The sequence below is a fragment of the Strix uralensis genome, chromosome 9, assembly GCF_047716275.1.
Source record: "Strix uralensis isolate ZFMK-TIS-50842 chromosome 9, bStrUra1, whole genome shotgun sequence".
Taxonomy (NCBI): Eukaryota; Metazoa; Chordata; class Aves; order Strigiformes; family Strigidae; genus Strix; species Strix uralensis.
In genome coordinates this window covers 24769939-24797409 of record NC_133980.1, presented here as the reverse complement: position 1 = coordinate 24797409, position 27471 = coordinate 24769939, and the positions used below count along the sequence as shown (strand labels likewise).

The 27471-nt window shown below is 41.1% G+C and overlaps 1 protein-coding gene across 3 annotated transcripts in view; it reads right to left on the bottom strand.

The window, feature by feature from the left end:
* The window catches only part of LOC141947086 (glypican-5-like), a 396015-nt gene that overhangs the window by 357714 nt on the left and 10830 nt on the right, over positions 1-27471 (bottom strand). For all 3 annotated transcript variants that reach the window (XR_012630020.1, XR_012630021.1, XM_074877779.1), the window contains exon 2: positions 13517-13678. Coding sequence is in view for 1 of the 3 variants with exons in the window: in XM_074877779.1 (XP_074733880.1) it covers positions 13517-13678 (162 nt within the window). In the remaining 2 variants the exon portion in view is untranslated. The remainder of the gene's footprint in view (positions 1-13516; positions 13679-27471) is intronic.

The following is a 27471-nucleotide window of genomic DNA, read 5'->3' as shown; positions in this document are numbered from 1 at the left end:
CAAAAAAACCCTCCTTTTAATAGAAATTGCACTGGTGGGATAGAGGCTATCCTACAGAAAATCAATAGCATTCAGATTCACACCAAAAGCAAGAGCTCCATGCAACGTTTGAAGAACAGTTAGAGTCAATGGGAAGCTGTGACGTAGCAGCACCAGCTAATCATTTCCCCAACAAAACGGATAGGAAGTATGCAGCAGATTATAACCACACAAATCTTTCTAATTCCTAAATCTAAAACATCTGAGTTTAGAGAAACTGTCTTAAGCTTTCTGCAAGGATGGCGATAATTACAGATCCCATACTCATTAAGTAAACCCCAACTCCCAGCAAAATAGCAAACAAAAGGCATAATCCAATAGCTACACTTCCAAAATATTTACACTCCAGCTGCATGGTGTAGAAATGCAATCCAAACAGATGTCCATGAAGGCAGCACAGGATAAGGAATCCATGCTAACTTCAAATCTGATGTACTGCACATATCACTTCACAGATATTTTTGTAGGCAGATGATGAACAGTCATTACAACTTAAGGTCAGATGGAAGAGTAAGTTTTAGTGAGAATCATGTTCACATACCATGGATTTGACCAGATATCTCTACACAGTTATAGCACAGCAGTCTGCTTTCACATTACTTTATCTCTGCAGCCTTATAAATTTCAGTCTCACCACGCTGGTGTACACAGGACTGGTCCAAGGACTGCTGCAAAGCAGCTTTGACAGCCATGCCATGGGGAGGAGGGGAGAAGGCAGAAGGAGATGGCTCAGATGTTCTCACACGCAATCATTGCGGCAAATCAGTGATCTTAAACTAGCAGTAGAGCAACCAGTAAGTACAGGGCCAACATTCAACCAGGCATTCCCTGCTCTGCACATACATTCTTCCTCCTCAGACACACTTAAGGGAAAAGCACAAAGGACAAAAGGGGAAAACTGAAGTAACAAAGAGGTGAAAATGATTGATCTATGTATTTGTCCGTTCATGCCAAATGGCTGAAACATGCAAGCATACAATTACAAAACAAGCATACAAGCAGTTTTCCTTACTTCCAAAGTTTACTACAACTCTAAGGTTTTGAAAATACTTTGTTTGAAGGTAAATGTTCACATGAATAAACTCACTTAAAATCAAGTACACCTCTTCTTAAACTGAAGTATCCTCAAAGCCTACCCTCTTCAACCACAATGCACTCAACTGGTGGGCACCTTGCAAAGCCATGACATTCTACAGTAACAAAATTTTTACAAGCAAAGTTTGAACTAAGATGAAGCACAGAAACTCTGAAATCTGATCTAAAAATCCCAACATTACAAATGTGCTTGTAAACACTAAGACTGCTATCTCTTACACTGAAAAACGTTATCCTATTGCTTTTACACACCCTCCATCTGTCTATATTCCTCTGTCTCTCATGTTACAGTAACACTGTAATCTTCCTGAGACTGGCATGGTTTCTTAGGTTTTTATATACAGCACAGTGAAGTCCTAGTCCATAAATAAAATACCACACATGACAGCAACATCATTAAGTCATTTTCTGTTAATAACTGGAAGAAAAAAAAATTTATACCCTCTTTTACAACTATACACACCTGACAGTTTAAATCAATAATGCATTCTGCTATACAGCATTACCAAAAAGCATACATACAAACTGCTCTAAAAGTAAAACACAAAATGTTATCTGCATAACAGAAATGGTGAATTAATTTTAAAAAAAAAAAAGAAGAAGAAGAATCTAAGACATTTCACAGAATCACAGAAGAATCACAGAATCATCTAGGTTGGAAAGGACCTTGAAGATCATCCAGTCCAACCATTAACCTAGCACTGACAGATCCCAACTACACCATATCCCCAAGTGCTATGTCGACCCGACTCTTAAACACCTCCAGGGATGGGGACTCTACCACCTCCCTGGGCAGCCCATTCCAACGCCTAACTACCCGTTCTGTAAAGAAATGCTTCCTAATAGCCAGTCTAAACCTTGCCTGGGGCAACTTGAGGCCATTCCCTCTCGTCCTATCGCTTATTACTTGGTTAAAGAGACTCATCCCCAGCTCTCTGCAACCTCCTTTCAGGTAGCTGTAGAGGGCGATGAGGTCTCCCCTCAGCCTCCTCTTCTCCAGACTAAACACCCCCAGTTCCCTCAGCTGCTCCTCGTATGACCTGTGCTCCAGACCCTTCACCACCTTTGTTGCCCTTTTCTGGACACGCTCGAGTCATTCAATGTCCTTTTTGTAGTGAGGGGCCCAAAACTGAACACAGTCATCGAGGTGCAGCCTCACCAGTGCCGAGTACAGGGGTAAGATCCCTTCCCTGTCCCTGCTGGCCACACTATTGCTGATACAAGCCAGGATGCCACTGGCCTTCTCGGCCACCTGGGCACACTGCTGGCTCATGTTTAGCCGGCTGTCAATCAATTTCACATTTGTCTCCTAAAATAAGGTAACAAAATAATGAAAGTGTATTTCCTAATTCCAGTTAACTTAAAAAAATTGATTTTATTTTCCAAGTAAAATTCTTTTCATCTATTGAGAATCTACAGCTGGCAGAAAAGAGCACACTGCAAACTGAAATGCCACACTATCATGACTGGGGCACGGAGCTGAGGTTTGAATCTATTGTTTTTTCCTGAACATACTTGCTTTGAGATATCTGCTCTCTTAACCTTGTCAGTCTCGCTCAATCATTTTCTTTTTGAAGTCTAAAAATGCAACAGTGAGAATGAAAAAAGGATTTCCTGTAAATCAGTCCTTTTCCATTTAATTATCTCCAACGTTTTTTCTATTTTTATTGAATTGCCCAACAATTTCAATGTTACAGTACATAGACTGTTGCTCAAAGAGCATCTAAAATTCTGCATCTAAAAATGGCCTAAAAGAATGCTTTTCCCATTTTCAATCTCAAATAATAGGGCTAATAAAACAACAAAAAGAAGTTTAAAAAAATATATAATCCTTAGGAGAAAAAGATGTGTAATTAAAAGCTGAATTATCATTGAAATACACCCCTCCCCCCACTCCGTAAACTGAAGGACAGTCAATGGTCCTCTTTTTTATTCCAAAAAAGTTTTGTGTAGAAACTACCTTCACACACACTCCTATTCAAAATATTTGTCAGAACATGTTGCTCCTCAGGTCTTCACCCACATTTTTCACAAGATGTCAGACTAACTTCGGCAAGCAGGAACTTGGACTTGATCAGACTAAGAACTCAATTTCACAAGGTTTACTTAAGTACTCACACAGCCAGAACCCGAGTCACAGGGTTGAGGGACTTCATATAATTAGTGATTTAGCAGTAATGCTACCTGTATGGAAATGCCATGTCAGAACAAAAGCAAAATAGAGGAAGAAAACCACCCACCTTCTAGTCCACAGTAAGAAGGCCACTGAAATTTCACAACTCGGTTGTGAATAGTGTGTAACTCCAGGAGAAAGAGGACACTAAAGGAGATTCCAGAAACGCTGTCACAAAGATGTTGCCCTCAAAACAGCAAGTGTGTCAAAGCCTCCCCACATAGCCAAGTCCTCAGATTCACTTGCTCACTCTGCTTTTACAGGTTTTTCTTAATTTTCTTTAAGGGGTGAACACTTTCTCTCCAGCTATCTTTGTGTTTTCTTTCAATCTGGATTAACTTGTCACAGATTTATTGGGCTACACTTTCACCATGCTTTTATACTCTGGAGACAAGTCAGCAGTCTGACAAAGTACTGGAAAGAACAAAGAGGAAGAAAAAGATAATTGCGATGACAGGTGAAATATGGACACAGAGATGTAAGATGACCAAACACATGATGTGTGTGTTCATTAGGTTTCTTGTTCCAGCACCAATAAGCCCTACCCACATTGCATGAACAACAGTTATAAATAGATAATGAAGTGACTTCCCTGCCCCAAATTTCTTACATTCCAGGTGTCAAATGACAGCCAAAGCCAGACAAGCTCAGGAAGCAAGTTTACATGATGATTATAAAGGCTAAATGGATGATATCTTGCCTAGATGATTTGCTGTTTCCTTTTAAATGTATTTAATGTATATTTCTCTCAATACTTCACATAGAATTATACCATCCTTTCAAAGCCTTGGGCCAGACAATTCTGTAAAATCTGTATTTAATCACTTTTAAAAGTAACAAAGGTATCTAAACAATATAACACTTCGGCTTAAGAGTCAAAACGCTATAATTCTAGTAACCAGTCAAACACTTTGATACACATGTTATGATTACCAATATAAGCTCCTGGCAAGACTAATATTATCCAGTTATCCACAAGCCCAGTTCTGCATATTACATTTTTGAAAAACAACTGCACCCTATTTCATAAATCAAACTTGCATACAACATGCAGAAACTCTTGTAACAGTGAACTACTCACAATGCTGGTGACTCCACAGTATCACTGTTGATTGCTGATTGATATAATGTGATTTCAGTGTAATAAGACTTTATATAAGGTTCTCCTATGTTTAAGGAGAAATCCACTTCTAACAATATAGGCACTAGCATTAGTTATCCTATAAAGACTTCTGTGGACATGATCTTTGTTACTAGATATGGTTTGCAAGACAGTGATTTACATTCCATGGCTAGAATTAAGTGTTCTTCCTAGGTTTTCATTAAATTTTCCAGTTGAATTTGCTATTTTGAAAGCATAAAATCATGAGAATTTTCTGACGAAAGAGTGTGATCTCCTCCATTACTCCTCCCTTTGATTTTTCCCGTGTTCTTTCAAAGACTAATAATTTCTTCTTCCTAACAAGCTGCCCAAATGACAAGGTGCAGCAGGGGATACATTAATGCAATCAGAAACAAACAAAAACTACCAAGGTCAACAGTTATTTACATTACTATAGCAGCTGGGGATGCTATTAAAACACCAGGATCACAGGCAGTGCAGAGATCCGGGATAAAGCATGGTGCCTGTCTCAGAGCTGCCAGTAAAAGGAAAGGCCAACGACAGCCGATAGATACACACACAGGGGAGGAAAGGACAGAAAGGGGCAAGGGCATGACAAACCTGGGCAACATAATGGGCAGTGGATTCAGCATATTTGGATTGACCTTTCACAAGTATTTTGTTTATCATGAGCTTAAGGAGAGTTTTAAGAATGGCATTTAAAGGAAGACAATGAAGGCGCAGAGGATCTTCACAGCACACACTTCTCTAACATGAAAGACAGCGTAGGAAAAAACAAAACATACCCATCTGAATTTTTATATGAAGTGAATGAAAAGGCTGTCATTACTGGCCTGTGACAGTAAGTGACATTTAGAACATGAATCACAGGTGACTAGCAGCATGGGCTCCACTGGAAAGTACAAGATGAAAGGCATATTTTAGATGCAGGAGGGTAGCACTACCGAGGCAACAGAGAATGTGATCAGGAGTTTGTCCAGGAAATGACCTTTTCAGCAGGATTCAGGTAACCTTGAAAAAACAGTGAAAACAGTAAAAAGTATTGGATACTTGATTTTCATAACACATACTAAGAGAGATGAAACAGTATGGGAAAAATCAAGAGGCATGGAGAGTCTTACAGGACATGAGAGGCTGGGATGAACTTCTGCACACACTCATTTTATGTTTAACATGCACTGCAGAAAAATTTTGAAGGTGAAGGTTTATTTTGTTTTTTCCACATTTAACCTGCATCTTGTATGTCTATAGAAATTAAGTACATTCCTTAAATTATTTACGGATAGCAGATCATCATACTGATTACAATTTCCATGAAAAATAGAATAATACAAGACACCAGGTAAGAAACACTTTCATTTTCTTGTAATCTACAGGATGAAAATGTCAATCTTAATCTAGAATCTTGACAAAAGCGTACACACATCTTCTGAAAAGGTATTATTCCAAAGGTTCACAGGTACTCTTTCAGCCAGAAAAGAATACCTCACACCATTGGAAATGTTTAGAGACTGAACACACGCAAGTTGCATGGTGAGTTCAATAACCACCATTCACGTAATATTAATATTTACTTACATCACCACATCACCAAGATTTTAATTTTGCACATTCAGAAGATAAAAGTTGAGAACATTAAGGAGCATCACACTGCAAACTATTATTTTTAGATCTTGCTGAGAAAAGAACAATTACAGGAAAGAATTTAACACCCCTTCCCTCACCCCACATGCAGAAAAAGTCTTAGCAAAGCCTTGTACTCTAAAACCAGAAATTGCATATAGAAGATGAATAACTATACTGGCAATTACTATACTTTTAAACAATAAAACTTAAGAATCAAGTGACACCATGCAATTAGTAGGCAGCATGTTTAAATCAAGCAACCTGATGCATAATTAAACTGTGGTCAGCATGTGGTCAATATTGCCAGGTTTTTTTGTGGTAGCCAGAAGATAATCTGGTGAAAGAGGAGTTAATGGACAGTGGGCCTAACAACGGAGAATTACACCAATGGATAATGGGTGCACCTGAGCTTAGACTCAGAAACCCCTTGAATTATCACTCTCCAGGGAACAGTACAGTAAAAGGGAAGGATGTTCGTATTTCTATTTTCCCATTCATTTACTGGCCACCAAACAAGACTGTGTCAGGTGGCCCTGCAGCCTCACCTGATGTGACAGTACCTGTGTGCAGCATGGGGAAATACATGGCAGTTGTTGACATTTCATCAGCTGAGATGGCATCAATGAAGAGGATAAAACCAGAATGGCAGAATCAGAAGACCATCTCCCATAAGGGCAATGCTTCACCACTACTGCACGTAAGTTTCTTGGTTACACAGATTACTGACTTCTAACAGACTCTGGCTCTCCCACTCTACAGTTCTTCATCTTTTGTTGCCTCCATCAACCATAAACTGTTGACAGTGGATTGCAAACCAGCGAAATTCCTTCCTCCAAACTGATGCACACTAAACACACTGGATTTATGAACTGTCAGGTAGTACCAAAATACAAAGGAGGAATCTTATCACCGAAGAGTTAATGCAGAATACCCCTTCCTCATACTGCACTGCTCTGAAACACTGACCTGGTCCACAGTAGGGCAAAGTAGCCCAACCATGCCAAGACCAAGGACAAAACGAGCACCTCTCACTCTTCCAGCAAACACTTCAGGAGACTACAATCAGCCAAAATTCTCTACTCCTGAAAGGTCTCTCAAAATCACAATACTTTTTTAGAGGGATCAGAAGAGGTCACAAAGATAAACTAAGCTGCATTCTTGTTTTTTCCTATGGTATGATGTGCCACTTTAGGAAAGACATTTTCCCTCTCCTGTGCCTCATTTTATCCATCTCTAGCACCAATAAACCCACACTGAAGTCCTTTCAAAAAATGCTTAAGATCTACAGACAGAAAGTACCCTATAAAGAACATTTTGTTTACATTTCAGCAGAGAACAGCAGCAGCCAAAAACAAGTCTGGTTTTGTCAAATGGATGAAGACAGTCTTCTCCAACCTAGAGCCCCACACAAGACAGACAGCAGTAGTCCATGGGCATGCATTTCACACATGCGAGGCTACAGCTAAAAAGGAACATTCCAGCCTCCCTTAGGCTCCATACAAAAAACAGGCTTTCACTCCACCTAGAAAACACATTGTTGGGTGTATTGGAATAGGAATGAATAGTATACAGTGGACAGAAATACTCTAATGAAGCCTCTCTGTCCTCTCTCTCTCTCTGTAGGGAACCATTTTTTCATTGAGCCAAAAGCAAATTATACATTTCGGCAGCTTTCAGCTCAAAGGTCAGCAGAGTACAAAACTCTACTTAGCGGGGTTATACAAGTGCAAAGGGGTGGGTAACAATTTGTCTGAATAAAAGACCAAGTAGTATGGGATTACCAAAAAAACTATTTCAAAAACAATACTTCTGCATTTCTATAATCCAGCAGTAAATAAATGAAACCAGAGGCATTGTTGGTGATGGATGGCTTTTTTTTTTAAATAGCTCATTGATTTTGGACTGCATCCATCTCCAGCATTGTGATTACACTTCATATAGTAATTAACTACAAACAAGAGCACACTTCTCCAGCCAAATCTTTTTTGTTTTGTAAATTTCATTGCACTTCAACACCATTAACCAGACACCCCTATTTCAAGCTAATATTCCCAAATTCAGTAAAAATAAGTATCAGCAATACTGCAACTCAGTCAAATTAAAATCATAGAATTATAGAATGGTTTGGGTTGGACAGGACCTTAAAGACCATCTAGTCCCAACCCCTGCCATGGGCAGGGACACCTTCCACTAGACCAGGTTGCTCAAAGCCCCGTCCAACCTGGCCTTGAACCCTTCCAGGGAGGGGGCAGCCACAGCTTCTCTGGGCAACCTCTGCTAGTGTCTCACCACCTTCACAGTAAATCCCTGTATCTAGTATAAATCCACCCTCTTTCAGTTTAAAACCATTATCCCTCATCTTATCTCTACACCCTCTGATAAAGAGTCCCTCCCCTCATCTTTCCTGTAGCCCCCTTTAGGTACTTGAAGGCCACCATAAGGTCTCCCCGGAGCCTTCTCTTCTCCAGGCTGAACACCCCCAACTCTCTCAGCCTGTCCTCACAGGGGAGGTGCTCCAGCCCCTGATCATCTTCATGCCCTCCTCTGGACCCGCTCAAGCAGGTCCATGTCCTTCTTATGCTGGTGCCCCCAGAGCTGGACACAGCACTGCAGGGGGGGGTCTCACGAGAGCAGAGTAGAGGGGGAGAATCCCCTCCCTCAACCTGCTGGCCACACTTCTCTTGACTCAGCCAGGATACGGTTAGCTTTCCTACTGTAAAAAAATTGAGAATGTTTTTGACTCCACATAGCTCTGAGTGCCAGCGTACTGTATTACTTGTTTCTGGGAATAATCAGGTCAGTTGATTACTTGGACCCAGTAATGGTATCCATCCCAAGACCCACAGAAACCAGCCAACACTTCCCATTCACCAGGGAGGATGCCAGATGAAAAACTTTGTGCTTAAAGACCTTTTGGATCAACTAAGCATTATCTTTCAGGCATTTTACTGACAACCAGGAGTGTTGGGCTCCATCCCTGCTACAACTAGGTTTCCCCCTCTGCCTCATACCATTAATGTTCTTTACAGTTGCCTGCTTGGAACAGATAACAGGGCAAAACAATGTGTGTGCACAGCAATGTCACTGCAACTCCTGCTATTAGAAGTAACAACGAGCTTTCCCAACTAGAATCTCCTCATTCCTTATAAAGCAAAACATAAGCAAAACTTTGCCGAACCCCTTGAGTTGGGAGTGAGAGGCACAGAGTGCTACAAAGCTAATCTACCCTCCTATAGCTGGGAGAATGTGGCAACACCTGGCTCCACCATTTGACCTTCCACCAAGGTCAAATGAATGCTATTTCATAAAAACAACACAAAATTATTGCTTTATGACCAACACACTTCCCTTCATGAAAGAGCTTTCTCTTCAAAGGCTGAGAGTGAACAATTTCTAATGCCTGTAAAAACAGAAGGTGCAGCAAATAATAGTTTGGGATTTTTTTAAACTGCAGAGCTCAAAGCTTTTCACTGTATCTCTGATACCTGCTAATTTGGTGACTGAAATGTGATGTAGGTTTCAAAGTATCTTGTTCTGCCTCTCTGCAGAGACCATCAGCAGAACAAATAAATTAGCAGTGTGTGGATACTCATTTCCTCAAATTAGCCTCAACATAAGATGACAGGAGCAGAGCCAAGCTTTCTGTGGGCCCTTACATGGCACCTCTTAGCACTCCATAAAGGACACAGAAAACGGAGGCCAGGTTTCTCTCTGCTGTCTGCCCACCACAAAGCTTTCCTGTCAGACTATTGATACCTCTTCTGACAGCAACTCTCAGCCTGCACACCCATGCCACTATTAATTCACTAACAATGAATTGGTTGCCTTGCTTGGAAGTGTCCCTGAGGAGAGCAGGGACTGCATGAGGGAATTTGGGGAGTAACAGAAGGATGGCTGTGCCAAATAACATGTAGTATCACCACAAAGACATCAATCTAAGCTAAAACAATACATTTGTTTACATGCAAGCCTAAAAAAGGTTGCAACAAAGAAAAATAAGTTCAACGGAGAATCTTCTGGTTATTAAAGACAGAAGTGAGTTATAAAATGAAAGCATGCTGTTTGATCATTCATTTAAATAGTTCTGCTGGGCATTTCAGGCTGGAGCAAAGACAGAAAGATAGGCACTTCTTTGGATGGGATGAACTGACCTGCACCAAAAAGCATCCAAAACAAAGCCACCTGCGAAGAGCCAGAGGGTGACATACTAGGATCACTACAACAGGCATGTTCCCCTCTGTTACGCTGCTCCTATTACAGTTTGGCACGCTTACACATCTCATGCACTTACTCCACCTTGCCTTGGACTCCATTGGGAGCAGGGAGTCATTAATAACAGATCTGTAGAGTGACTAATACCATGGTTATGACTTTTAGGCTACACCATGGACCAAAACATTAAGAGAAAGTGAATCCAGCAGCTTTCCTTGAAACCCTGCCCTGGGGGCCTGGTTACATTCAGCATCCAAACACCCAAAAGATTTTGTGACAATGTATGATTTTGCAGGAGCTGATTCTGATGACATGCTTCCCAAGCAGGCAGCTGGCCCTTTCATTCCTGCCTCTCTCCTTTCCTCCTGTCCTGGTACTCACACGGAGGACATTTTACAGCCTGCAGCTGATGCCAATGTGCCTCTTCCTATTCAAATCAGGTGTAACAGCAACAGCATTAGCAACAGGAGTTCAAGTTAAAGCACATCCATGCAGAAGCTTGATTTATTAAGTGTTTGAGCAAGGACTGGGTTGCTAATATTAAAAGCTTTAAAAGGGGAAAAATAGCAGGATTGAACCATAGTGCTAAGGCTGTCCATATGTATGGATTGGGCATTAGCCCAAATATAACAAGCCTGCCCACAGCTGTGGTATATTTAATCAAGACTTACAGACTAATTATTTTGCACCACTAAATCCAGCACCTGTGAAAATTGTCTTATTTCAGCTGCCGACAAAGCTACTTAAATAACATTTTCAATTTCAAGAAGAAAAACCAAAACAAAATCTCTTCAAGTTCAAAATGTCCACAGGCAACTGCAGTACCCAGGCAGTAAAGGGAATATTTAACTGAACTCATATCAAAATTTCTACTCACATGAAAAAGCTTTCCTATTAATATTTGTGGTATCTAATTTCAAGTCCTCAGAACTAAGTGTCTTTTGAATTTCATGAAAGAAATAAGGAGATAAAAACTTTAAAAAGTTATCTCTGTGCCCCCACCCCCTTCCAAAAAAGTTGCTCTTCCCACTGAAATTTAATTCTCACCGCTATGTTCTCAAAGCAGGACTCCTGAAAATCCATTTCTTACACTGTACTAGTCTTGAAAATTATTTCATCAGTATGGGTATAATATTAATGGTATTGTCTGCTAGAACTGCATAAAAAGCAGTTAGGATTTCTTTTCCTCGCAGTAGGCAGCAAGACTAACTACTGCTTTGCTTTGACTACACTAACAGTACTAAAAATGTGTATATATAAAAGAAAGTAAATTGTGCATGAAAATTGTACAAGTAAACACCACCACATACAAATGAATAAATCACTATTATTTTAGCAAGTCTGAGCCAGTTCTCACTGCTGCAAGAAACATGAAATCTGAGCGGCACCTGAAAGCTTTTAAAATAAGGATGTTTCTTTTCTCAGACTTCAAATGTGCTTTTGACACACTCACAGTTTTATCATTCAAAATCACAACAAAACAAAACAGACCAAAAGGACAGAGTTAATTCAATGCAAAGATCTTCCCTCTCAGTAAATATCTCACACAGTACTACTCTTAGCAACAGAATGTTTATACAGCACAAGATAAAGAGAGGCTTTTCACTGACACCTGGGACAAAACCAATGAACAAAGGCAGCTCCCAATGCAAAAGAGAAAAGTTACATTTTTCAAGTGTTCCCACCTAATGTGGACAGAAGGCCAGTTGTACCAAGTTACAACAAACAACCTATTTACCCACTTCCAGAAAATGCTTGTAAATTTAAACTGTGTGAAATGTCTAACTGCTTCTTTCATTCCATCAAAAGGCTTCATCAGCAATGGATAATAAAGACACTGGCTTGACCTAAAGGGGCTGGTAGGTTAATCTATTCTGACCTTATCTTTATTCAATCATGATACTGAAAGATTGCTTGAATACCTTACCAGCATTTAGCAGTGCTAACAGTCACTCTTTTACTACAGTGCTCCTCCAAAGTGCCCTCCAACCAAATTTTTTAACCATGGGAGATATTAAAAATTTTCAAAAATTAATTGTAAAATAAACAAAAATGCCATTTCTCACTCGTTGGCACAGAACAGAGGAAAGAGAGGTAAACTACCAGAAGCACAAGAAAATTTTTATCTTGCCCTTCCACAACTTTCAGGCTTCCACCATCACTTACTGTCAATTTTAGATAATATGCTATCTCTTATTTAACTGTCAATCTCATCTTTTATTTAAAGTATTTTCACTCAAATGGAAGAAACTAGACAGAAAAAGCTACTATTTAATAAAAACTGCTTTGTAACAATAGGCTTAATCATACAGAACTCAACAGTTTGTATTTTAATAACTACTGGCTTGTTTTCAAAACCCACTCCATGAGGGTGCTCAGCACTAAACATAGAAAAGCAGTGAGTTAAAGTTAAGCACATAATTAGGCCCACAGAAGTCAGTAAGTTGGATTCATCACTCAATGACTGATTGAATCACTCAACTCTTATACAGTTAAAGTTCACAGCCTGTGCTTAAATGCCCTTCTGGAGAAGTCTCCAGTGTTCAACACTGTATAGCACACAATCCTACACAAGCATCTTCCTCCTTTAATACTACAATAGCCATCTGTTTGAAGAAACTACATAGTTTCACATCAACCTGTTAGAGCAAGGTAGCTTTGAGAACAGCAAGAGTTACAAGAACAGACTTTCAGTGCAGGTTCCTTCATGCATTCACATTTAACTGGCTGGCCATAATTCTTGAAAACAGATCACTTTTTATGTGACCTGCCAGGTAGTTAAACGTTTTGACATGAAGAGAGCACTGTGTTCTCATTTCACATATTAATTGGACTACTTACTCTTCAACATCAACAAATGCATTTCCATTTAACTTTCTACACCTGTAAATGGTTTGGCAATACAAGAGAGTATCAAAAAGCACAAATCACCATCAGGCACCTAAATGACATTTGAAAATGTCTTGAAAATATCCATACCAATCTTTTTTAAAATTATGCCAGAAACAAGGCCTAAACTTAAATCGACTCCTAACTAGAGTTTGGCAGATGCTTAAAATACCAGTCAAGATTAAGTGCCATCACCTTTTTCCAAAAGCAGGATCATCAAACAACAGGGAAGTAAACCATAAGCCAGTGACTACAGCATGTGATGCAAGAGAAATGAAGAATAAAGAGCTTTTCCTTTTGATTGCAGAGGATACTTTTATCAGCTACTCAGAGGACTGCAGTACCTCAAAAGTTCCTACCTTGAAAAGCTGTGATATGACCAACAATCATGTACTTCAGTTCAAAGTTCAGTGCCTGGATACTTTGAGTCCTCTCCCTTCGGACAGCTGCCTGGTAGCTCTCTTCCATTTTTTTGGTGCAACATGTTGGTGCTCTATGTTGACAGACCTGTAAATCTGACTCTTAAAGCAAACAAGAAAAAACATTAATTAGAAAACCTTCCAATTTACACAATAAAATTAAATAATGCTTCTTAATGTCAAAACATCTACCATGTTTAAAATTTTGAAACAAAACACAACCCACAAGGAATGACACTGTGAAACCCAGTTATTGTCTCAAGAACACTAATTTATGACTGTTTCGCCTAACTCTGGATAACATCACATTATCAGCTGCTATCTTACTTTACACCGTTAAGAGCACTGGGCACAAAACCATCTAAACACAGTCAAGGGCACTGCAGAATCACTGAAGATGCGCAAAGGGGCAATATTTCCACTGTACACCTTGTGCTAAGGGCATCATAACTTGAACATCTGAGTGAAAACCACGCCTCACATTAGGATCCAATTCACCTGTGTAGTGCCTCAAGGAGCCACCTATTCACCTCTTACACTAGGTGAAGCCTCTCAAAAAAATCTTTGACCTCCTAAGCAGCTCACCCAAAAAGAAAAAAAGGCATTTGAGTTTTCTAAAAGCTATGGTAGATGGAGTAGCTTCAATTCCTCCCCCCCCCCCCCCCCCCCCTTATCTCCAGTTTTAACATGTTTTGTTCCTTTCTGAAGTAGATACCAAAACAAAACAAGCAGCAATAGTTGTCACAAAAATAGACTTGATTTCTGCAACAGACTGAGTTTAGCTGTCTAGGGCCAGAGGTAAAAAAATGGCTCCATATCAAGAGAGACTCAGAGCTACCTACAATCACTGGGAAGACAGAGACTGCTATTTCAATTTCTAGGCTTAACTGGTAGTGAAAGTCAACAAGTATTCACCTGAACCTGAAAGAACTGGCTTTCAATGTAGTAGATCTCCATCTACTTAACATTAACCTTGAATTTTTTGAAGCCAAGTTCTAGCCTGCCTATATGTAATGTAAAGGCACTGAAATCACTCCCACCTCACAACTACAGGGAAAGTTGGAAGTCAATTAGTAACTTAATTTTTGTGGAATATTTTTTGGTTGTTTTTTTATGATTCCATCTTTGTATATGTTTAAGTAAGTTTAAGAAACCTACACGGCAGAGTTGTGATGGACACTCAGGGTCTATTTGCTCTATACCATGGGATTTGCAGGTGCCAGAAAGTTCCAGAAAGGAGCTGTTACAGGCTACAGATGAATATATTCTGGTTCTTCACAAATATATGTTTTAAGAAGGAGAGAAAAAAAAGCAAGGGACTATCAAGTAGAGCAAATCCAAAACCAGAGGCATGCATAAAAATATACCACAGCCAAAACAGCCACATAATACTAAAAAACAGGTATTTTGGATGCAATTTCTCAGTAAAACACGTAAGTAAGAATACCCAGCAGGAAGTCTAGCGCCAGCATGTTTCAGGCATTTCCTTCCCTCCACCTCAAGGTGGCAATGGGCTGGTAGGTGCCCACCTCCATCCCCATCACTCAGGCTGTAGGGAAGGAGACACCCTTTCCCGGGAAGGCCTGTGCCATGCTGGGGCCAAGCTCCTCACTCCCGCCCTGATAATGGTTTTAACAGCCGCTTCAACACATTGCAGGACATGGTGGCAGTCCAGCAGGAGGCTGGGCCCAAAGCAGCAGCGAGGCATTGGCACCCTTCGTGCTGCCAGGTCTGGAGTTGGCCTGTCCCCAAACTACTGCCCCGGGGCAGCCCACCACCTTCTGGGCCCACGGGGACCTCTGGTTTTAAATCGCCATAAACACTGATGGCAATCCCTCCCCACACAGCAATGATGGGACCAGAGGGCACAAATGGATGGAAACAGTCCCAATTCACCAAAAGGCCATATGCCTCCAAAAGGATTTCACCCAGGCCACTGCAGAATGCCCAGACCAGTCCTTGAGACAGAAATATCAACGAGCAATTACACTGCATTAATCCTCATCATCTGGCCTTGCAGATTAACACATAGCAAGACTCCGCATACAGTTGACAATGATGAAAAACAGGAGAGTACAAGGATGCACACTGAAAAATCAGTAGAGAAACATCCCAACAACCAGGCTCTCCTCCGGGCCAGCTCCAGGTCAACAGCTCATTGAGACCAAAACTGCAGGGAGGAGCTTCAATAAATCTCCCTTGCCAGGAAAAAAATAAAATCACTAAGAGTCAAAACATCTCATTTGACTTGAAAATGTTGCTTCCTATTTACAACAACTCTCATTTGAAAGTGCAGATAATTACAATCTACCTACGTTTTTATATCAGTTCACAAACAAACATCAAAGTTGACCCAGACTGGGCTGACTCAGGATATAATTTTGGAGGTGGATTTGTTTCACACTTCAATATAATCTCAAAAATAGGATAAAACAACAATACCCACTCAAATCTGAGGTCCTAAACCCTGCTGAACGCCCTTAAGACAAGACCCCCGCACACTGGCATAAGCCAGCAGGCTGCTAAAAGCAGCAGCAGGAGGGCTGAGTACTCGTCACCGGCTGGGCACGCTTGCCTGCTCTTGTCTGCCAGAGAAGCTGTCCCAGGTTGAAATTAGCTTCTTGGCCAGGCTAATTTTAACTTGGATTGGTTCCCTGATCCAGTTCACCCCATGAACATATGTTTGTTCTGTCATGAGGAACTGGAGGTCGGGGAAGGACCACTTCTCTGAGCTGGCACCACAAAGAGTATGTGAAATTATAGTACAGACTGCTGAGCAACTAAGTCAGTTTGCAAATAGGCATCTGAGCAGAGGTGTTGTAAAATGTTGCCCAGCATCTGCAGTGCGGGGCTGCTGTTACTCAGAGCATTTCTCCTTGCAGCAGTCCTCTGAATTTTTGTTTGAAAGACTTTTGCAAAGCTCAGACCTGTATCAAAAGGGTGTGAAATACGAAGTGCTCCGTGGTGACTACATGCCAGTCCTGGCGAGGAAGCTACGCACCGTTATCAGAGCTGCGCCTAGAGTTCCCCTTTGAACTGAGGCACCACAGGAACCTGCATCTCCTCCAAAAAGCTTTACGAATATGGATATCTCAGCTGGAACTGCACTCCTGGGATTCCCCACCCAGCTATCTCCTTCAATGAATACTGCAGGAGCCTGAAGATTAGTTTTTGTTGGTCCGGAGCCAAAATGATGCAGAAGGCACTCTTAAATAGAAACAGCACTAAGCTCATGACAGTTAAGAAGCCTGATGTAAAACACAGAGCATTAAAAGACCAGCAAAGAGCAAACCCCCACTCCCCTAGCAGTACTGTCAGGTCAGTACTGTCATGCACAGAGCTTGGCAATTCCACTAGCCTGGGGGTATCACTTTTAACACATTTATAGAAGCCTAATAAAAGTTTTCAGTACTATACATGCCTCGGTGCTGAGATTAAATTAGAACTGATTAGTAATATCTTGAAGTCTTTAAAATCTCTGATACTAATTTTAGTTTCTCTCATCTCTTTCATCTTAATGCAAAATACCCTCTCCAGCAGAAAAGGATGAGGGGAGGAACACAGTGGCGACTGAGCAGCACCATGCATGAACACTGCTGAGATGCAGGCTAAGCACCACAGCTCTCACCCCAGAGACAGCCAGCACCCCACAGTGCTGCAGCAATCACCTCTGCTTCATATGTGCACTGCCCATCAGCAACAGGGACACAACCTGAAGGGCAAATTCCTCCTTGAAGTTTAGCAACAAAGCCGTTCTACCACCAGAGAAAAAGCACCATTTGTGTATGAGGGAAGAAAACTTGCCAACAGCATTATTTCAGCAATTGATCCTGCTAATTTCTCTCTAGAACTTCCTTACCTGCTTTCCCCAAGCTACCTCTTATTTCCTCACTAATAATTTAGTTCGGAAGGAACTTCTAGTTCAATCTTCCCCTTAAAGCAGGTCAAACTACGTACAGGCTTCATCCCAGCCAAGTTTCAAGCATCTCCAACAATGGATGATCCCACAACTTCTCAGGGCTCCTCTTCCAGTATTTGACCACCCTTGTGGTAAAAAAATAATTAAAAAATTATATCTAATGAGAATTTTCCATGTTCCAACTTGAGTCCATTGCTTCTCAGCTTATTACCATGTGCCAGCAGGCCTCTGGCTCCACTTCATTTTGTCCCAATAGATAGTTGAAGACAGCAGTATCATCTCCCTTAAATCTTCTTTTCCTACAACTGAACAAACCCAGCTCTCTATTGTCATGTGAGTTCCAGCCCCCAACCATGATGGAAGCCCTCTGTTAGACTCTAACTCTATGCCATAGATGTGAAGCACCTGCATCCCAAGACACCCCTCTCTCATTTTCTTATGCATGAACCTACTGACAGAGCAATACCCTCCACTGTACATGCCTGGGCTTCAATTCTAAAAAGTTTATAGCGTTCCTAAAATAAATCAATTTTCTGCTTCAGATCAGATGGAAGGATTACTTTGATGATTATGCGACATTACTTTTCCATTCAAGTCTTTTTCTCTTGAGTACTGGTTTAAAAAGTAAAAAGCTTAGCCACAGTTTTAAGTGGGAAAACTATAGACTTTACAACCTTACTGCTATTGGAAAAAAACAGGATGAAGTATCTTGCTCCACTTTGAAAAACAAAGTCACATTCAGAAAAGCAAGAAAAATTACACTACACTAGAGTCTAAATCATGAGTATTTTGAAAAATGACAATGATCCCTACTCAAAACTCCTCTGAAGCCTAAAACACTTAATACATGCCACAGGCATCACCTTCAAACACCTCCCTGTCACCATTATAAACTACTTAAGGTGCCAAATGCACAGAAAACCACACATCTTTACATGTCCATCTGGCCAGCTCTACTGAAATCTGCTGTGGAGTATTTTGGTGTTACTTGGGGATTTTTTTGTTTTAAAATCAGCAAAGCTTTTGGGCTCCATTCTGAACTTTGGTACAAAGAAAGTCAAAGAAACTCTGGCCATTAAAGCTAGCTGAGTAAGTATAAATCCCTAAAAGCAAAGAGAGGCCTGTTTAGTAAATAAAATTTAACTTCTTCCCAAAGCTAAATATATATTCATTTTGTTAGCTAACGATGTAACTTAACAGTTCTTCTAACACACAGTGGAGATGTCAACTTCTCTGCACTGTCTTTAAAATGCTGTACACACTGTAAAAGCTATACTCTGAAAACAGAAAGCCAGACTTAACACATGCTAATCGATCCACCTTCACCGACTTTTTCAAAGACAGGCTGATTTATATTTTTTTTAAAACAAGCTGAGCCTGTAGCTTCCACTGCACAGAATACTCCTAAGCTATCATGATCAGAGGGCAAGCTCAGTGCAATCTGTCTTCTGACAGTTTTTATTCCTTTGTATTTTGACAAACTTTTCAACTATTTCCAAACAAAGCTTTAGTCCAAAGCCCAATATTTTAATGTTGTACAAATGTCTTCAAAGACTCCCAAGACTGATTATGCCTTAGTAACAGAGAGGAAGGTGCCAAAAGTACCTTGCATTGTGTCTGGCCTAGCTGAACAGGAGCCAACACTTTGTCCTTCTCAACTCATCTGTCTGGTGCAGCTGCTGCCTCAGCTAGAGGAAAATTCAGCAATTAAAACCCAACTAATTTAGGGGAGGAGGCCAAGTCAAATGAAAAAGGAAGCAATTTCCAACCAGGGCTCCCCCTGCAACTACCTGATGCATGAGAAAAGCCCACACTAGCACAGGCACACCAGGGAAAGGGCATCCAGCCATTGTAGGCTGCCAGAAGTTTGTGAGGTCCTTACTTTATGTAGCTCTTGTGCCCCAGTGGTGCTAAAGCCATCATTACCTTCAAGCTGCAAGGCTGCTGTCGAGAAACACTCATCCAGAGAAACACTAACCATCCTCATCTAGCAGGGAGCACAGTGCACAACTTCACACCACAGCTCAGTCCCACTGCAACTAATAAAATTTGTTCAAACAGAAAGACATACAAAGTGTATTAAACTCATACAGCACAATGTCTGCATAGTCAAACAGCTACTATTTGTTTTGCCAATGTTTAAAATATGGTAGTCACTACACTCGAAGTAGTGCATGCCAGGAATTACCAGAAAAATCAACAAGCAAGTGCAACAGACTGATTGGTGTACAGCTTTAGGCACTGGTGCAAATGACAGTGGTACATTAAACAGCAATTAACCCTGTAAACCTTCTGCTCCTGTAAGCAAGGGGTAACATCCAGGTAGGCTCCAGGGAGCAGAGACTCTTTCTCCAAGTCAAAGGGAGATGTCTGTTCCTCCTGCCTCAGGTAAACTGTGGCCAGACCCTCCCGCACGCATTTTCTGACTAAAAAGAACTTTACAATCTGTTTCTAACTCTTCTTTCTGGCCTCAGGTGAACTGTGGCCAGACCCTCCTGCAAGCACTTTTTGACTAAAAAGAACTTTCCAATCTGTTTGTAACTCTTCTTTGTATTTTGTTAAAATAATCCCACTATCATCTTTAATATAAAGATTACATAGACAAAAAATATATTAAAGGTTTCTTTAAGACCAAAAAGCTGAAGAAATACTAACACAGAGCCTGAATTTGTCCCTTCTGTCTATACACAGCTGGGCAACATGCATATATCCAGCATGACAACTTAAAGTACAGTTTGGAAAATACAAACCATGAAAATTTCCTTTTCCCCGATCCCTTGTTTCATATTGTACATTAACAGAGATAGTGTTTAACTTGATCAGTTGAATTTACATTCTCACTGTTATTCTAAAATACACTGAAGCATCACTGAGGCCATGACCAGATGTGTTATTCTAGTTGAAATAATCAAGGCTAAAAGATAAACACCTCCAGTTTTATCAAACACCACTTAAATGACAACTAGCATGTGTAGCTACTTCCAACTCTAGTCAAGTCAAATAGCTTGCATTAGCTCCAGAGTTCTCGAGTAGACCTAACAAAAAATGATGAAAACCCCACAAAATGGGAGGACCGTTTTGATTGCACTGGAGTTATGCCAGCAAATTCAAGGGGGATGAAACCTTGAATGGGAAAGGAAGAACAGCAAGAAGCACTAGATGTCATGGCTCCAGAGAGTTGGCAGCATCAGCAAGCACCACAGCTTGCAGGACAGCTGGAGACCATCAGGCACTGGCCCTGATCAGCTTCCAGAGCAAGACCTGTCCAAAATATACAGGTCTTAAGGGCAGCATCTGCACAATGCAGTGTTGTTAGGCCTGTTGCTAAGTACTTTTTGTGCAAGTTTTTCCCTCTTCCCTCTGTTGCTTGCCTAGTTCTCACTGATCTTGTATTCTGATTTTTGGCCTAGTTTCCAAACCACCTTCTGCCCTACACCATAGGTTACTGCATGCCTATAGTCATTAGGTTTTTCACCTCAGCTTGTACCCCATAGGACTTCCTTCATGCTTGGACTTGAAGAACAGAATGCATCTGACTGTGGCTAAAATGAATGTCCTTCCACTTACTAAAACTCACACAACCATTAACTAGTCACTTCCTCCCTTTACTCCCCTGACTCCTTCTTCTGACCACTTCTCACCTTTCTCCTCTTCTACTGTTCTTCCTCACAGGCACTCAGCTACCCTTCTGCCTTCCTTCCTCCAACTGCTTGCATGCCTGTGGGATGTCCTGGAGAAGCAGAGCAGTTGGAGACATTTCCAGCTCACGGGCCACAGCTTGCCTGCAAGGAGGAGCAGCTGTTGCAGGGAGAGACCTACTTGTGCCACTCATGACCAATTTTCTTGGTTGTTCCTTAGAAATTCTGGCTGTACCTAGGAGGCTGAAGGCAAACAGCTAAAGCAGCAGTTTCAACCACTATTGCTTGCCTCATGCCTCTTACCAGACCTCTGACATAGTTCCCATGAGCACTCCCTAATTTGCCCCAGGCACCTTCAACCAGGTTGTTTTCAACAAATTGGTCTAACTATGTGTGGAGCAAGGCAGAGAGTTCCCACAATGTACTGTCACAGCAGTGGGTGATGCTGAGCAGCTGGAGCCATAAAATCCTTCCTCACTGATGCAGTTGGCTTACAGGGGAGGACCTGGTCTTCAGTTTGGTACAATGGAGTAATAAGAAGGGATGGAACATGTACACAGGAATGAAAATTCCTGTGACATGTCTACAAAGTATCTACAGCTAGAGACTTTTCAGTGGTTCCCAAAACAGCCTGATTTTCAGTAGGACATCGGAAGATGCATCTTTGGTGTCAATGCCAAATGGCCATAGTACCACTGCTCCTAAATACTCTCCTTAACAAAGAAAGGGTGATTAACCTCCCAGAATTCACTACTCCATTCTCCAGTCTTTCCCCTGCCAGCCCTGATCTCAGAAACAGCAAAATTTCAGTAGCAGAAGGCATGAAAACCACCTTACAGAATCTCAGAACAAATTGTAAATGTTTAAAACTGAGCAGCTGAGAAAAGACTCAGCTTGGTAAGTGCCAGATGTTGAGTAGGGCAAGCACTAGCTGCCATACCCAAGGGAGAGCACAGTGGTCACTACCTCCAGATCTTGCACTCCCATAGAGGGATGACAAATTGTTTAATGCTGATTAAATGAAATAACTTCACATCAGTCCAGTGCTAAGTGACACAAATTCTTTGAATGCAGGCCTATCTGGGAGACTTGCAGACAGTAAGATTGGGAATGCAAAAGGGCTTCCTAACTCCACAGTACATTTAAGTTCAAAAGATTTACACTCTTGAGGATCCATCCTTCTCTTTCCTCCTAGAATTGATATAAAAGCATGAAAACTAGATTGATGCACATAAAGTACATTTTAAAACAATCTAGGCTGATAGAGGTCAGTGGGTTTACATCAAGGGGGGTTATACATTAACTACTTTAATGCCAACTCCTTCCTCAACTTTCCCAGGACAACATATAAAATTGCAATACAGAGGTGAGAGAAAAATTACAAGAACTTTCATTAATTTCTTCAGTCCACTATGACTCATCTTTTATTATGTCTCACCACATTCACAGCAGAAAACCCCATGCATTTTTTCCACCAACAAAAGTCATAAAAACATACAAAATATTTTCTAGAGTCTAGTAAATCTTCCTGCTCTATATCAGCCAAGGACAACAATAAACTAACAACTGCATTTCTGCTCTCCAGTGGGGAAAGCATTTCACTGCCCCAGAACTTCACCTTACAGTACCTGAAAAAAGTGCCACAGAAACCACACATGGTGGAAAGCCTAAACTGAAACACAACCGTGTAGCACTCTGTGGATTATAGTGTTTACAGCAAAACTGAAGTTGTTTTTAAATGAAAGATGTATGTTTCTAGTCCTGTACAGTTGTAACTTCTGAATGCAAATCAATACGAGGCTGCCTATCTAGTTCTACAGGGAGATGAAATAAAATACCTTTACGAGAGGTGTGAATTGCCTCATTCATCTCAACTTTGAAGCCTAACGATAATTTAGATGTTAACGCCAACTGTTTTACCAATGACAGATGTCCCTTTTTTTATAGGAACTGCTCCTTAATATGTTTTACCTGCAGTGATAAGATCCACATAAGGTGGCACAGCACAGAAAATTTCAAAGATATTGATAAATTCATGTTCAATTGTATTTCCTACTATTTTTTATCTGTCAACATAAAAATCTGTAAGGTTAGACAGGAAGAACAAACAAAAGCAAAAAAAACAACTCAAGGACCCAAAGGACGATTAGATATTTGGGCCACGGCCTCAGAAGGGGAAATTTCAAGAACACTATTGGAGAAGTGAGGCATAACAATTCCCTGACCCTCCCTTCCTCCCCAAGATTTGAATACTTACATTTTTGTCATCTCACTTGAAAGCTACACATGAAGCCAAGTGCTCAGACAACATGTTCTCTTTCCTTTAAAAAAATACGTATCCATCTTCCTGAAGTGTTAATTTTACAGCCCAAATCCCAAATGCTTTTGACCAGTTCAGCCATTTCTCATTCTCAAGTCATTGCACAAAACTTAACAGTTATACACAGGCTTACTGAACAGTTTCTATCTGTTTTCACCAGTATTTGAACTAATTTCTTTAGGATTCCATTTCCCCTTCCATTTTATTTCTTTATTTTTAGGGAAAAGAAAGGTAAAAACTCTAAAAACCTGGGTGAAATATCCAGAAATCTGATGAAAAGCACAATGAGCTGTTGATACTATTTACACAACAGGAACAGCAATCATTTACAGAGCTGAACCAAAACTAAGAAACTGATTACTAGGCAAGACACCCCTCACTAGGGCTAATTCTTCAAATTCATCACCCATGACACAGTAATTAATTAAAAAAAAAGCAACAGCAAGACCACAGTATCACAGGGTCTCTGCATCTTGTTCCTGGTTCTTCGGTTCCTTATAGAGATAATGCCACTGCTACCAGTAGCAGTGACACTGATGTAAAACTAGAGTTTGTTGCCACAAATTGGACCCACAGGCACTGGAAGACAACCTACAGCAGGCAGAAGAGGAAAGAGCCCAACATACACGACAGTCTAACTAAAGATGAACACTCATTCAGCATGAGCATGCAGAAGAAATAAAATTTGCACGTGCTGTCTCAGGAGTTTGGCCCCACACTGCCATGCTAGTTACTCCTCCGCACATCCACACATCCCTGCATGTAAGGCTGGCAGAGCTGAATGCTTGTTCCAAGTTATGCCACATTGAAAATTGCAGGGCAACTGCACAGTACTTAAGGGTAATGAAAAACAACAGCCTTCAATAACCACCATTCACCACAGCCAAAAAGTACCAGCTGGCAGCCCCACAGATCACATACAAGAGACCAGTAGCCTGTTTCTGATGATCTAGGCTGAACCTAGATTTATACTCAGATCACTTGTTCCATGCTAGACCACATGATCAATATTTTGCACACAGGGCAGGAAAGAGGCAAGGTAAGTAATATCAGAGGGCTTGGTTCATCACCCCTGGATGTCCGTGGAGACACCCAGTGGCACCAACAGTCATACAGAAAAACAACTAAATACAGTTTAAGACACAACATTGTACTGTGCTTCATGCTTCTGTAGGGATTTAGTAGTTTAACACAGCTCTGAACTTAGAAGGCTTTGGGTCAAACTCTTAAGTGAATCCTGTTCCAAGAGCACAGCCAGGAAACCCCAGACAACCTCCCATTATAAAAAAGTCAAAACTAACAGAAAGATGAACCTACAAAGAATTATAATTTAGAAACACTTTAATTATCTTAGAGTGATACGCACTTCATTTCAGACAAGTACTTGTGATTTTTAGCTGCATACATTCCATTAAAATCAATGGAAGGTCAAACAGTTTAAACCCCAAACACATCAAGGAGTTGGTGACAGTATTAAGTGGCCCAAAAAGCAGCAAGAGCCCATTAGGAAGCTAATGTAGCCCCCATTAAATTAAGGGCCATGATAGTATTTCCACTTAGGCACATGTTCTTCTGAAGTCAGGAGTGGGAATGGCCTTCTGCCCTTCCTAATTTGTTTTTACATTGCTTTGTTCTGCCCGCCTAGACCATGGAAAATGTTCTGGTTGTACCAGGAGGAGACTTTACCTTCTCCCAGGGCAGCAGCAATAAGGAATGAAGAACTAGAAGATTAAAGAAGGTCCACAATGAAATCCCACCTGAAGGGACCATTCCCTAATTTCTGGGTACCAACCACACCCCCAAGCTGGAAAGCAGCCGAGTTCACTGCACATGATGCATCCCACCACCCCTTTCTGCACCCCAGCAGTAAGTTTAGCAGGAAGGCCTGTATCTTGCTGAGACATCTTGAGCCAGAATAACGGATTCTGAAACAGATGCAGCTTCCCAAAAAACTTAGAAGAGCAGGATACTTTGGAAGATGTTCCAAAAGCCTTTAAGCTGGGACCACAGACCAGCAACTTTTGAAAACCAGTGTGGAAACCTTTGATGGGCTCCTAGGTTTGGCAACACTAAAATGTATGTTTGACCACACTTCGTTTCCCATGTGTAAAAGAGGAGGATACTTACCTTTCGTTTGTTTCCTTAGATTGCAAGCAATTCCTAGTGGAGACTGCCTTTTGCTATGTGCTTGTTCAGTGTTCTCTAAAGCCTGCTTTTGATTTTGATCCTATGCACCTGTTATATAAATTAAGAAATCATGTTTCTTCCCTTACATCAATAAAACAAGGCACCATTCACAGTACATTCAAGTGATTATGTTTCCCTTCTTGCTTGTGTTATTCCATTCAAAACCAACAGCATTACTGATGCTTCAGAGCTAACCATTCAAGATGGACAGAGCAGTCTAGCGTGTCGCAGAGCTGGTTGAAGCCAGCATACACACTGGCAGGCAGCGCTGGCTGCACTCAATCCACATTTGGAAAGGCCAGAGGCAGGCAGTTAGAAAGGAAGCTGGGTTGAGGATGGCAGCCATCAGAGACGCAGCGGCAGCCAAACTGACACGAGCTGGCCCTATTCAGTCCTTGCTACTCAGCTAATGTTTTGGCACCTGTGATAGTGACTCTAGAATAAACTTTCCAAATCTAAGCCAACAGCCCTGCCAACAAACGACATCGACACTTTTCATCACAGTTGGTGATTATTTCTATCAGAGAAGGCCACAGAGTACGGCAGGTCCATGACCAGCAAAGGGGGAACTCACAGGGAGCTTTAGATCACAACCAGGTAACAGCCAAACCACAGTTGCTTTTTGGGGAAGGCAAATGTTTATATTTCCGGACATATGTAGGGCAAACCAGGTTAGAAAGAGTAAATTTGATTACTGCAGCTTGAAACTGAAAATGCAACACTTTAGCCAAACACAACTTTGTGCTGCTCGGAATGGTAACAGATAGATTTTTTTTTCCCCCCCCAGACTTCAAAACTAAGATTAGGAGACTAAAGTCAAGCCTCCTCTAAGCAGAAGTTTGAAAGCCTTTCTCCAAAAGCAATGTTTTCATTCTCTTTTTTTTAAAAGCCCTACTCTGTTTTGGGAAGGGAGTGTTTTTTCTATGTATGCTTTGTTCCCTTGCCTTCAGACTCATTACACCTCTCCTTCTAACTGCCCATGTAAAAATAGAAGATAACTAACAATCACATGCTATTCTGCACTTCTGAAAAACTGATTCATCTTATTTGTTGCAAGGAGGGACTATTTTGACTGCCAACACATGGCAGTCATACAAGATCCTAGGTGCTGTTCCCCAAATACTACTTTGTAAGCCCCTTTCCCTTCTGAAGACATTACTCAAGCCTTCCAGTTCCCACTTTTTGCATTTCCTTATGGGAGAACAATGGGGCAGTAACATGGGAGAGAAGGGTTTGGGATTTCATTCTCTGACTGACTCCCAGGACAAGTCATGTGGAGTACAGAGATAACAGTATTTTGCAGACAGACATCCATGCTTTGGAGTGGCAAGACACAAGCTCTGGTCCTGAAGCAGCAGAGGATGATCTGAATTCAGGCGCAGCATCACGCCAGGTATGGCTATGCTCCTTGCAGCACAGCACTGGACTGTAGCTATTTGGAGCATGCTGGAACAAGACCAAATCCACCTGGAGACTTAAGCATAAACAACCCTGATCTCTTTGTGCCTTGTTTTTTCAGCCACAAAGCAAGAATAATTTCCCTACATCAGTAACAATAAAACATTGCTCAAGAATGAACACCTGAAAAAAACTGAAGAACAGAGGGTTAAAGGCCAGAGCTACTCTTTACCTGGAAAACTGGAGATCCTCAGCCTTGCTCTGGAAATCCAGTTTCTATTTGCAAGAGACCTAAAACTTTGGCCACCTTCCTGTTTTCAGTAGTCAGATTTCCATCTTCTGGCCTACATACCTGCAATATAGTGAACTACTGCCAGCAAAGTCTAGGGTGAATACCTATTTTTTTCAAGTTAGGAGCAAATGCCCCACTGCA